The sequence below is a fragment of the Myxocyprinus asiaticus genome, chromosome 18 (genome assembly GCF_019703515.2).
Source record: "Myxocyprinus asiaticus isolate MX2 ecotype Aquarium Trade chromosome 18, UBuf_Myxa_2, whole genome shotgun sequence".
NCBI classification, from domain to species: Eukaryota; Metazoa; Chordata; class Actinopteri; order Cypriniformes; family Catostomidae; genus Myxocyprinus; species Myxocyprinus asiaticus.
In genome coordinates, this window is record NC_059361.1 from 23,192,113 (window position 1) to 23,206,140 (window position 14,028).

Consider the following 14,028-nt stretch of genomic DNA (forward strand, 5'->3'; position numbering starts at 1 on the left):
ATTTACTCACCCTCATGCCATCCCAGATGTGTATGACTTTCTTCTGCTGCTGAACACAAACAAAGATTTTTAGAAGAATATCTAAGCTCTGTAGCTCCATACAATGCAAGTGAATGGTGACCAAACCTTTTATAGGTCAAAAAATCACATAAAGGAAACATTAAAGAAATCCATATGACTCCAGTGGTTAAATCCATATCTTCAGAAGCGATATGATAGGTATTGGTGAGAAACAGATCCAAATTTAAGTCCTTTTTTTTTCTCTAAATCTCCACTCTCACTTGTGGAGTGTGCCTGTTTAGTTTCACTTTCACATCTGAAATTGAAAGTGGAGATTTAGAGTAAAATAGGACTTACATTTTGATCTGTTTCTCACCAATACCTATCATATTGCTTCTGAGTCATATGAATTAATTTTATGCTGCCTTTATGTGATTTTTGGAGCTACAAAAGTTCTGATCACCATTCACTTGCATTGTAAGGACCTACAGAGCTGAAATATTCTAATAAAAATCTTTGTTTGTGTTCTGAAGAAGAAAGAAAGTCATTCACATCTGGGATGGCATGAGGGTGAGTAAATGATGAGAGAATTTAAATTTTTGGGTGAACAATCCCTTTAATTTTGTGGTGGTTAACCCTTTAAATGCCAGTTTGTTCATATAATGCCACTGTTGTCCTAAGTGTAACCATTTTGTGTACACAGTGTATTATAGATGTATTATAGGAATTGAGGTTGAAATATCAAAATTCCCCAAAAAATACACACCTTTGGCTAAATTTATGCTGTTGGCATTAACACAGCCAAAATGATCAAAAAAACAAAAATGAAAAAGACAAAAACGTCCCGAAGGTTGCACAAGGGTTAATATTATATTCAACTTTCTTAGATAACATTTTTTTCTTCTGTCATATAGCTGCTAAAGAAAATGTATGTTTTTTTAAAGGAGTTTTAGATATTTATATTGGAAAACAAGCCAAACCAAAACAAATTGAAAACGTATTTTTTTGCAGTGTATAATGGGGCGAAGACTACCTCTCACTTTTTTTGTTCACTTCAATCCATCTTTAACTCACAAAAAAACCTCTCTCTTATTAATAAAGCTGCGTATTGCCAATTTTCTTCATGATGAGAAATGCACAGTGACATATATTATGATTCAATAGGTCGCAAGCCATCATGTTATAATCTAGCTGCATTAAGCGTGCGTGCTCGAGGGACGAGTGTCTCCGCGACAGAGTGTGCATCAGCCGAATGCAGTTTCAATCTGTCCCCCTTAGTTCGGGACATTCTCACAGCTCATACAAGAGGCGCTGACCGCACAGAGAAATGCCAGTTTCAGAGTTTGTAGTTATTTGCATGATCTGCTTCCGTATTATTTGAACTTTAATAAAGATATAACGCATGAAATATAACTGCATTAAAGATATAACGGCGAGGTGTTTCATTTAAAGACGCTCGACATGCAAGTTTTGCTTCAGCGGAGCGGCAGCTCCAGCTACACTTATTCCACAAAGCGAGTGCTTCTGTATTTACTTATTTTGTATTTTTGCACTACCATTCCCTCATACTTTGCGATCTACATCACCTGAAGATGTTTGTCTGTAAGCTGTGTAATTCTTCCTCTCCTCAGTCAGGCGCGAACTGCAGTGCTGCTCTCGCGTGCCATCGTTAGAATTTAATGTGATCTCGTTACGTTAAATGAGATCAAACGACTATCCGACAACGAAAATGTTTGTCGATAACGTTGACTAATCGTTTCAGCCCTAAACGGCAATGGTCCATCAGTTTTGCTACTGGGCAATTTTATCTCATTTGAACAATCTTGTAAATATAGTTGGTTATGTAATGCCAACATTAAAATGTACCACTTTACAAGTCATGCTCTACATGTACATGTTTGACTCATGATTTCTTTGAATGGAAATAAAAGCCATTGTTGTTGTAGCACCTCTAGTGTTTATTTCACCAGAAAACTGCCTTGATACATACAACGAGCCAATAATTTTTGCAAAAATATAGTTAAAGTGATTCTAAGAGACCAGTTTGCATAGTCTTCCCGCAAAAGAGCTGTAGCTCTCAAATCTCATTTGTGGTTGAGAATATTCAAACTTGCTGTGTCACGATTGGTCAAGTAAACCAAAGCCAGGTGTGATGCTTCTAAAAGCGCCATTTTCGGATTGAACACAACCAAGAATCAGCTCCTTTTGAGTTTGATGGAGGAAATTAAAAAAAATACTGAGTCAGAATGACATATATGATGTGCATAAGATGACAAAATTTTCCTTTTTGGTTAGAACTATTTCTTTGAAGGCTTCCTGCTTCCTTTCAATCTGTTTGCAACTGGGTGAACTCCGCCAACATTTATCTTTTCTCTTAAGAAAGTTTTTTGACAATGACAAATTACCTAATTGCCAGGATACAGGTAATTTTGATCATCATGACAGTAATTCAGTGTATTACAACCACAAAAAATATGAATTATCTAATGTGAAACTGTTACATCTGTCTGAAAAGCCACTGATGGTTATTCTCAAAGAATATTACGTGGAATATTAATCACAGTATGTCAGCTTACTGTTCTAAACTTCAGTAACAATGTAGAACATTCATCTATGCGCTTTAGAAATGTCAAGAATGAAGGTGCAATCTGTGCTGTGTTGAAATACACAAAAACTACAAGATCTACCAGACTGTAATGTAAACGTAAAATAAATAATTCTGGCAAGCATTAACCCTACGCAATTGTGACTTAATGCATCAGAATTTAAATGTGTATAACAATAAATGTAATGAGCTTAACTTAAATTTTCTCTTAAGCTCTATTATGGGAAAAAGTTAAAGAAGAAATTAAATGAGTAGAAATACAACTGAAAAGAAGAAGTAGGGGTGAAAAATATAAGAGAGTAGGAACAAACCGAGAGGAACATGGTTGGGTCATTCCTGATATGCTGTACCTTTTGAACTGTGTAACTTAATAATAATTAAAAAAAAAAGTAATTATGTTCATGTTGTAATTTAGAGCACTATTTCTATAAAAGGGTATACCAGACTTTCAAAAATATGCTGTGATCAAGCTCAGGCACTTACACTTTATTAATTATGACATCTTTATTTACAAACTGGCAAGAAAAGTAACAGGATGACTAACAGGATGGAATCTACAGAATTCATAAAATCCATTGCTAATACTGATGTTTGTGCAGTATTTTTTTCCAACCAAAAATTACGTCACTTCCTTAAGTTTGATGTCATGAAGGAACTTGTTATTTTATTTAAACAGATTTTTACAAAAGACTTAACAGGTTGGGAAGTGATACTGAAGAAATGAGAAAAATCTATTAATTTATTGACAATTAAATTAATTCGAAACATTTAGATTTGAGAAAGGGAAAAATTAAGAAACACTTGGAATATTTCAAGAAAATTGCCATTTTGTGGCAAATCATGGCAAAAATGGCAACACCTGCTCAAACCAAAGTAGTGAAATTATTTAATATTCACCATTTATTTAAAGTTCACTGAACTGTGATAAAAGAAAAATAATATGATTTCCTTTTTTATTGAGTTTAATATTTTATCAAATAAACACTTATACGTTGGGTACATGAAAATGCACTGCATGACCTGCTGTAGCTAAGAAAAAGTGGAGGGGCCATAAAGGTGCTTCAGAAGTGGGCGATATCAGAGTAGCATAGTAGGAGGTGAGTGTGCAAGAAAGAGAGAGGAAGAAGGGCAGAAATAGTGGAAGTTGTTAAGATAACGATGGAAAAGCTTTCCAGAGAACAGACGACGATACGGCTCTCGGCTAAGGGCCTATCTAATTTTATTACAACATCCCACTCTGGTGCAGACTCAAAGAGAAGGCCGCTGCGCTGCGGGCCTCATGGATCAGGGAGCCAGTCAGAGTGTGCTCTGAAATGTCTCCTGATATATTTGACTGTTCAACGGGCCTCAGGACAGGACAGACAAACTGAAAGCCTAAAGACATGTGGAAGCCAGTGTACTGTACTGCAGTGTTTCCCAACCACTGTGCCGCGGCACACTAGTGTGCCATGAAAGATTTTCAGGTGTGCCGTGGAAAATTATCAGGTTCCACAAAATAAATCAGGGCTCCGGACTGAGACTAATTTTTCAACCATTTTTCCTAACAGTGTGATTAAACTTTGCAAGATGTCGCATTGGTGTGACTACAAAGTTGGCTGACTCTCTGATTGTGCTCTGTCATTTTTTGTTCCGTATGAGAAATATCAAGAAAAGAAACTGGATTACCTGGATCATTCAGCGCTTCTCAATGGCCAGATCAGCGCAGAGATGTGCATTTACACGTGGACCGGTCTCGAGCGCTCAGCCACGCAGATCATCATAAACAGAGCTGAGAGAAGCACGGGCTGGGTCGCGAATTCGGCATTGATTATTTGTTTAAAACCTCTATGAAAGCCCATAACGTGTCAATGATTACACCAGTTTAAAATTGTATTAAACGGCCCCAACATTCAAAACAGCATTGAAAAGGAATAAAGGAGAAATCTGCACAATGAACAGACAGAAATTGTAAGGCTTTGTTTGTCTTCAGATGACTGTATTTTAATCATCAAGATCCTGATAAAAAGAAAGAAACCGTGAAAGAAACTAATTCTCTTTCAGTTGGACCGGTGCCCAGCTCAAGTGCTAGTGAGACCATTTGTAGAATTTAACACCGGTGCTACCACTCTTAAATGATAGTCTGGAGCCATGTAAATAAATAGAAAATAAAAATTATTTGCTGTGGCATTGCAAGAATTAATTTGCAAGAACAAATCTAAAAATAAGAAAAAGATGCAAATTTGTTGTTTTATTCATTACCCAATTAGCACTCTTGCTCTCTGTGATCTCATTATACAGCGCACCTACGTGACTTACGTTTTTTGCATAGCTGAATTTCAAACATTACGAGTAAACACGCAAGTAAAATGGAGAGAAAACATGGAAGTTCTTGAAAAGGAAAACTATCAACGATGGTTATGTGGGACAGTGGGATAGAGGTGTGCCATGGGATTTGTTTAATTGTAAAAAGTGTGCCGTGGCAGAAAAAAGGTTGGGAAACACTGCTGTACTGTACTGTACCTATGTTGTGGGAGGACAGCCCAAAAGAAATTATCTCAAATCTTTTTTGAATTTGTAGAGAACACCTTTCTTTACAGTCACTGATGTGAAAGAATCATTTGGACATTCAAAATGTACCTGTCATGCTAGTCATGTCTTTAGTATATATAAACACACACACACACACACACACACACACTAAGAAACATAAACACAGGTGTACGGCAATGTTTCCTGCACCACTATTCGCCTCCAATGAATCTACATCTCACAGCAAAATACTGTGAATGAGGTAAAAACTTATATAATACAAGTGATTTCTGAATATCTGACTCACTGACTGAATGTTTATATTACAACATGTAGTTGAAGATATAAAACATATTCACAAAAGAGTTAGGTTGCAATTAATGGTGTTTTTTGTTTTACAACTTTAAAATGCAAAACAATTACAAAAAAGTGCTTTAGGGGCTCCTGCACTGCAAAAAATGTAATTTTGTAGGAAACACTGGTGTACAGTAGAACGTACTGTAGACAGTGTGACTAAATGGGTCATCAGATAAAGATAAGTAGGTAAGTAGACAGTACAAACAAATGCAGGGTTATGAAAGGAAAGGGCCTTGTTCTTGAAGGTGTACATTCACAGCATCCGAGCTTTCAAAAACCAGCAATGTCACCGTAGATGAACAAGCTACTAAAGCTGAATGTGGCAATATTAAGGCAAGACAAATCTATCAACTGTAAAATTCACTTGGGCATTTTCCCAGTTCCAAACAGCAATCATTCACAAATTTGCTATTTTAGTATTTCATTTGGAATTTCATTTTTACACGCATCTGCACTTTTTTTGTAAGGTATTTCAGACACCATTGGAAAAGTGTTTTTGTTTGTTTTGTTTTGTTTGTAAGAGTTACTGAGAGTTATTCATGAGATGTACTGGGCTTACCAGAGGGCAGAACACTTATGAAAAACTTGCTGATGTTTATATGCAAATAATGTAATAGAAAAATGTCTCCCCAACCTTTCCAGCGAAGTCAATTTTTAGCACCTTCAAGCGTTTCCCCTGCCCACATTTCCTTCTTAGAAACATAATCTACACTGTCGATCTGCGAGCAAGTAATTTGTCTTCATCTAAACATTACTTTCCACAAGGACAGGCTTCCCAGACTAGTACAGTAAACCACAACATCAGATCCAAATATAATGCTGACTAAACACTTTCCATGTTATTACACTTACACATACGTGTACAAACTCAAGACCTTACATCAGCGGATACTGTAATTGCATCTGTGAATTTATCTCTCCCCCTGGAGTGTGTTCCTATGTCTTGGCTCATGTAATACACTAAAAGCAACCTGCTAAAACAAACATTGGAAATAGTGATTATGAATATTATACTTTTGACGCTGCCGAAAAAGTTCAATTTGCAGTCCATAAAACCTATACCCCATGGAAACTTCTCTTAAATTAACTGGACTGCAGTGTGATAGTAATATGATATAATAAAATATTGGCATATTTAGGCAGAATGCTTTCTTAATGAAGCGTAAAAGCACTAATGGCACTTCCCAGCAGTGCCGTACTCACTATTGGGCGGAGTCGTTGAGTTGGTACTCGCGGGCACGGCTGAAGCATTCCTGGATGCCTGAGTCAGACCACAAGCGGATCATGGCAGACAGCAGCTCCGGGGAGTAGGGCTCGGTATCCTCCATACGACTCACGACATCACACACCATCTTCGCATCAGCCTGTTAAAAGAGCACATAAACAGGCGTACATCCATTAATGTGATAATGAGACTTATGAACACATTAGGCTGAATCACTCTTCTAAAAGGGAAGAATGCGATATCTTTCATATATTTAAATGTTTCTCGTAGAAAGTAGTGAGATGAAATGGAGAGGAAATGGAGACTTTTGCTTAAGTCCCTGCTTCTCAGATTTTTCTCTGGAGAGAGAGATCCCAGTAATATTATGGGGCATTCAGTCTGAAAAAGCTAGAAATAAGAACACAGGTGTTTCGAGGTGCATTTTTAAAAAAGTTATTTTAATCTGTACAGCATCTAAAACATTTTCCTGCAAGAGACATGGCGCAACTAACAAATATGTCCATCTAGCGCATGTTTACATAGAAAAACAATTAGCAAAAACAGACAGATGGAAAAACTTATGTGAATGACCCCTAACATGTGTCTCCTGGAGAGTTTTAGAAGTGATCTTAAAGGGATAGTTCACCCAAAAATTCTCTCATCATTTACTAACCCTAATGCCATCCCAGATATTTATGACTTTCTTTCTTCTGTGGAACACAAAGATTTTTAAAATAATATTTCAGCTCTGTAGGTCTTTACAATGCAAGTAAATGGGTACCAACATTTTTACCCTCAAAATTGCACATAAAGGCAGCATAAAAGTAATACATAAGACTCCAGTTGTAAAATCCATGTTTTCAGAAGTGATATAATAACTGTGGGTGAGAAACAGATCAATATTTAAGTCCTTTCTTATGATCAATTTCCACTTGCACTTTCACTTTCACATTCTTCTTCATTTGTTTTTGCCAATTTGAATTATTTGTGTATATGGCCATCTACTAGGCAGGGAGGAGAATTTATGGTAAAAACGGATGTAAATATTGATCTGATTCTCACCCACACTTATCATATTGTTTCTGAAGATATGGATTTAACCACTGGAGTTTTATGGATTACTTTTATGCTGCCTGAATGTGCATTTTGGAGCTTCAAAATATTGGTACCCATTCCCTTGCATTGTGAGGAACTACATAGTTGAGATATTCTTCTAAGAATCTTAATTTGTGCTTAACAGAAGAAAGTCATACACATCTAGGATGGCATGAGGGTAAGTAAATGATGAGAGAATTTTCATTTTTGAGTGAACTACCCCTTTTACAATGTAATAATCAGTGCTTAGATTTGCCTAAGTGCCTCTGCAATCAATATCAAAGATTTCAATATTAAATCAAAGATTTCTCATTAAATTCTTCCAAGACCAAATTATTTGAGCTATGCTATCTACATTAAGGGTCGTTCACACTGATAAAGTTACCATCATAACTGTTTCGGTGACATGGGTGACAGCAACGTTGCCAATGAAACAACGCTGAGAAGAGTTCAACTTTATGCAACTAAGTTACACAATGTGGTGACTATCAATGGAAGTGGATGCTGCAACCAGCAGATTTAATCGCTGTCAGTGTTAACTGGCTTTACTTTACTTCAACAACTGTCTAATTTGTGTCTATTTTTATTTCACTTAAGAATTTTTAGGAACATCTGAGACAAAGCTAATGCTTCAATGAAACATAACTGAGAACTCAATTGGTCCAAAACCTAGTGAGCTTCTTTCAGAGGCAGCACTTTAAGGCATCATAGGTGCACTTCCGACACGAAGGCTGTTCCAAACCGTAGATATCTTAATTATGCTGCATGCTAAGATATCTAGTTTTGGCCAAATTCTAAGGTAGCATTGCATCCTTCTCCGACTAGGCGATCCCACAATGCACTGTAATAAGCGGTGGAAAAATAAATCCAAGATGGTGGACGACGCAAGAGAAATTTTGATTATAAATATACTTATAATGCATTCAATAAAAATAAAATAAAAGCATTGATAAAAATCTGTTTAATATGATAGAAAACTGACTATTTTACCTAAAATGTGTGTGTGCTATGTGTATTTATGCTCATCAGTGTATTGCACCGTTCCTGTCGCATCACCTGTATTGAAATCAGTTGCGAGTCGAGCCTCTTGTGCGCTGCGCGTGAGGAGCGCTATTTGAATGACATGTGGAGTTGCCACCTTTGTAGAGTGTTCCAAATCGCTCTCTTATGAGGCTCCATTTCATTTAGGATGCTGCCATAGAAGACAGCTGCCTATGTAGGCAGGAGACAGTGAGGAAGCTCACTAAGTTTTGGAACAGACCCAGTTAATCCTCCTGAGCTGTAAAAAAGTACATTTTGAGCAATAAAATTAATGTGTCAGGCTACGTGGGAATGAAATGACCACTGAATATAGGGTAATTGTCAAATTGTTTATTGCTGTAAGTAAACTCTTTTGCATCCACTAAGTGTTTTATAAAGCCCTTTTTATAAGCTAGATTTGGCTAAAAATAGAAAACCTCTTTGGTCGGTTATCTTTGCATAACAACTTTGGATTCTACAAACTTACACAAGAGAAGAATGAGAGAGCACAGCGGAAGGAAGGAGATAACAGAATCAGCGATTCTCTAGCACTATCAACCAAAAGTGACACATTATTGTTATTATTCAGCTTTAGATGCTCCTCGTTTGCATAAAGTTTTTGGAGCATTGTTCCAATTCAAAGTGAGGAACATTGAGGAGACATTTTTGGATGTGTTTCTGAGTTGGATGCTTTTGTTTTTTTAATCATTTGTAATTGGATAACTACATTAATATTATCTATGTGTTTAGCTGAACCAAAACCAGTTACTGTTGTATTTGTGGATAGTTAAGAAACAAAAAGAGCAAAACTCAAACCAAACATCGTTTTATCTTAAATTATGTTTACCTGATATATTAGGCTGAGCCAACAGTGTAAGGAAGTGTAACTCAATTAGCTATAGCCTGGACCACTCAATATGGGTATGTGAATGAGGGGGGGTGCTGATCCCTTTGTTGCTATTCTCCATGGTGTGCTTCCTGTGATGATTAGCCTTTTTTCTACAGTGAAATTTGATTCAGAGATAGACATCCACACATGCACAAACATCCACAAGATACACGTTTAACTGACTGTCTAAGAAAACTGTTTAATGAATATCATTCACCATCTTTATTTGATCCTCTCTTAAAAAAAACAGCAAAAAATATTTTCTTATTCAGTATTTTGTCTTGGGGGTTTTTTCCAAGTGAAAATATCTAAACATCCTTAAAACAGGATAAATTTAATTGAGAAGTAAAATTGTCAAAGATAGAAGTTTTTTTTTTCATAGAATATAGGCCTATCTTGAATTTTATAGCTTATATCTAACACAATTTAGAGCAACTTATGTTAAATGCAAAACAAAAAAAACAAACAAAAAAAAAAAAAACATATTGCCACAGGGTTAGAAAAATAAACATAATTCAAGATATATTCTATAAAACCAAGACTTGCTTCGGCAGTGGAGCAAGTCTCCCAACATTCACAGAATTTTCAATGCAGGAAAAACCCTGAAAATGTCACACACAATCCTGCCTTTAAAGGGTGCTTAGATATGTTAACTGGAAAACAAGACAAAATTACTGATTAAACAAATTAATTTTCAATAAAAGGCGAAGGAAAAGTGAGATGAAGATGTTAGATGAAGTGGAAGACAGCTACATATTATGAAGTAGGACCAAGGTTATCTAGGGTTGATACATACATCTCTATCTCTGCATTTTGAATTCTTTGTCAGATTTCAAGTGAACATCCTATTCTGTCTTCGCTTCCGGTTTCTTATTCATTCTTCACTCCCTCTCACTTCCTCTGTCGCTCCTTATGACATCACTCCCTTTTACAAGCACGTTTAAAGAGCCTAAATACAATGACGGCTTCTGAAAAGAGCATTTAGTTTCTTTTAAGATCATCACAACCGCCTACTTGGAGGGGCCAGGTTCTGCTGTCCCGCAAATCCACAACAGAGATGCACCTTCAGAAGCCAAAAGAGGAGAGTGTGAGAAATGGACTGGATGAGTGGAATGAAAAGAAAAGATGGGGGGAGAGCGGGGGTGACTCATGTTAAATAGTGAGTGAAAGAGAAGACGGGGGTCAGTTCAAGAAGGCCAGTCTTGCACCCTTTCCCTTTTCTACTGTGAGAAAGACTAAAGTGTTCACAAACTGAGGAAAGAAAAAATGTGGGGGCCTGGAAATTGAAATGGGGAGAATAACGAGCATGCTAGTTGCTAATTAATCCACAGTTAATGCAAAATGTATGTGTAAAGTTTCTCTACTGTAGAGGTGCAATCAGATATATTCCGTTCGAGTGAAAGCAATGGATGCATCTTCCGTATGACTTATCAATAGGGACACATATTGCTGCCATCTCCATGGTGATGCAGCGAGGGCAGCATCAGCAGCAGGAGGCCGTATGATTGGCTAAGGGAGCCTTCCTTTCCTCCCTCCCTGGTGAGTGTGACCTTTGAGAGCAAGTCCTCTGAACTCAGCATGACTGAACCTTCTGGAGTCCTTATAACACACACACACACACACACACACACACACACCATTCTCTAAACTGCATTCTTTCCTAATAGACAAAATAAAGATATTTTTAATCAATTAAAAATAAATTTTATATTATTAAAGAAAGGAAATTAATGATTAACAATTACATTTAATCTAAAAATCGAAGGATGACAGTGAGGAAATAATGCTTAATAAAAATTCTGTCATCATTTAGTCACCCTCATGTTGCTCCAAACCCATATGAAAGTCTTTCTTCAGTGGAACACAATAAGAGATGCTAGATAGAATGACAGTCTCAATCAGCATTCACCTTCATTGCACAGAAAAAGATGCAAACATATCCTTCAGTGTTCCACTGAAGAAAAAAAAAAGTCATAAAGGTTTGGAACTGCATGAGGGTCAATAAATGATGGCAGAATTTTCATTTTGGGGTGAACTATCCCTTTAAAGTTACACAACATGAGGCAGAGGATTACCGTCAACAAACACTCTTCCGGGCATTATGAGACATGAACTGGGGCCCAGAGTGATGGGGCCGCTTTGAGCCTTTACAGTGGCTAATGCCTCGTATGCCTCCCCACAAACCTCCAGTCCCAGGGCATACTTTCTGATGGGAGCATTTTTGCCATGCATTTTTATTTGATCACAAAAAGAGTCCACAATCCACAAAAGCTGACAGTTGTTGACAGATTCAGCAGACTTGCACCTGGTTCCTGTCTCTCTGTGCATTTCATGCAGGTGGGTCTATCACTAATGTCACGACACTGGTCACGCCTCTCATTCTTCATTCTCTCTACCTACTTCTGTTTTAGCAATTTTTTAGTTTTTTTTGTTTTTTGGTGATGTACAACACTAAAAGAGCTTGCGATTTCTGAGTGATTGCCTATTGAATTTAGATCAGGCTCATAAAAACACATAATAGTTATTCATTACGGCCCTTACCCAAACTAAAGAGAATAGGCCAATCTTCATCAGCATTCATTTATTAGAGGAAACAGTGCGAGGAGAGAACTCAACGCACTGCAGATTTGAATCGCAGATCAGTCAGTAGCCCAGCATGACAGACAGTATGCTTATAGACATCCTGACTCTGCACCTGGTATAAGGAAAAACCATTGTAAGCGTGACATAAGCATGCATTGCAAACCCATCATAACTGCTACACATGCATATACAAAGGAACTGTCATTTGGCAGTAGTTTCCTGAGACTGCATGTCGAATGCTGAGGGTGTAGCTGGCTGGCACCACATGATGGTGTCTCTGTCTGTCATTGTTATCACAATACGCAATAAGAATACTGGCTAGTTCATCATAGTAGGACTGGGTATCACCAACTACCTCTTCATACATTAAACACTGCGATATACAGTGGGATTAAAAAGTCTTATATGCCACATTAAACTGGGATTCAAAATATAATTTAAAACTGGAGATAAACAAAGTTATGGCAAGAAATGAATAAGAAATGTTTAAAATTCTGAACTATTTCTTGATCATTAATCAAATAAGCAAATATGTGGCACTGATATGCACAAATGCTGAGATTTTCTGGCTTTCGTTGAAGCACATAAGATACTCTTTGGAACACTCTCGAATCATTTCGGGATAACATGGATCATCTGATTCACACAAATTGCTAGCATTGGTGTCTCAAAGAAGCTGATCTTGCATGATATGAATACACATAAATAAATAAATGTCAATGCAGTAGTGAGAAAAATAATTGTGATCAGTACAGTACTAATCTATAGACATTTCTCATAAGAGTATGTATGATGTAAAGTGAGAATCAACATGGACTCTAACAGTAAAGATCTAGAGTTGAATCAGGTGGCATATTTTTATGAAATATGTTGTTTATCTTTTATTTGTTACTAAAAGCTGTCAGCTATTGTTTTTAATAGTCACATGTCGGTCAACAAGCCAATGAACACTCTGTAAAAATACCACAGGTTTAAGGATCGTGGCAAGCACAGATGTGGTCATTAAAAACCAAATCACTCCCAGATGTTTCGTTTATTTAGATTCGGGCATAAACAAAAGTAGTGATGTCCACTTTAGGACCTCTATTAGAACCTAATGGGCTCAAAGGAGGCAAAAGAGATGCAGTCATGAAACTTAAGGCTTTTTAAGACCTTTTTTAAGACATGAACAAATAAAATTAAAACCAAATGTCCATACCAGAGCAAACCTACGCAATCTCAAAATAAATCATGTATTAAAGATTATTTTACTTAAACAGGCTGGGGTACATTTAACAAGGTCTTAACAATGCTTATCAGCAAAACAGGTGTGACGAGGAGGAGGGCGTGGCCAGGCCATGAGGGTGCACAGCTGGCGCTGAATCAGCTGATCAGCGGGAGAGCAAAATAAAGGGGAGCCGGGGATGACAGGTGGGGAGAGAGAGACGCATGCGGCCACGCTGCATGTGTGTGTGTGTGTGTGTGTGTGTGTGTGTGTGTGTGTGTGTGCGTGCGTGCGTGCGTGCGTGCGCGCGCAGGCATGCGTGCGTGCATGTTTATACTACATTGTGGGGACCAAAATGTCCCCACAAGGATAGTAAAACCTGAGATCACCTAGTGATTTGGAAATGGCTTATTAAACATACTAAATTATGTTTTTTTGAAAATGTAAAAATGCAAAAAGGCTTCTGTGAGGGTTAGGTTTAGGAGACAGAAATGATCGTTAGATATGTATAAAATACATAAAATGCATGGAAGTCTATGGAGACTCCCCAGAAGATATAAAAA

The 14,028-nt window shown here is 37.2% G+C and overlaps 1 protein-coding gene across 2 annotated transcripts in view; it reads right to left on the reverse strand.

Moving 5' to 3' along the window:
• The window catches only part of LOC127455966 (guanine nucleotide-binding protein G(o) subunit alpha), a 134,619-nt gene that overhangs the window by 33,894 nt on the left and 86,697 nt on the right, over positions 1–14,028 (reverse strand). For both annotated transcript variants that reach the window (XM_051724194.1, XM_051724193.1), the window contains exon 4: positions 6,674–6,834. In XM_051724194.1, the coding sequence (XP_051580154.1) occupies positions 6,674–6,834 (161 nt within the window). The remainder of the gene's footprint in view (positions 1–6,673; positions 6,835–14,028) is intronic.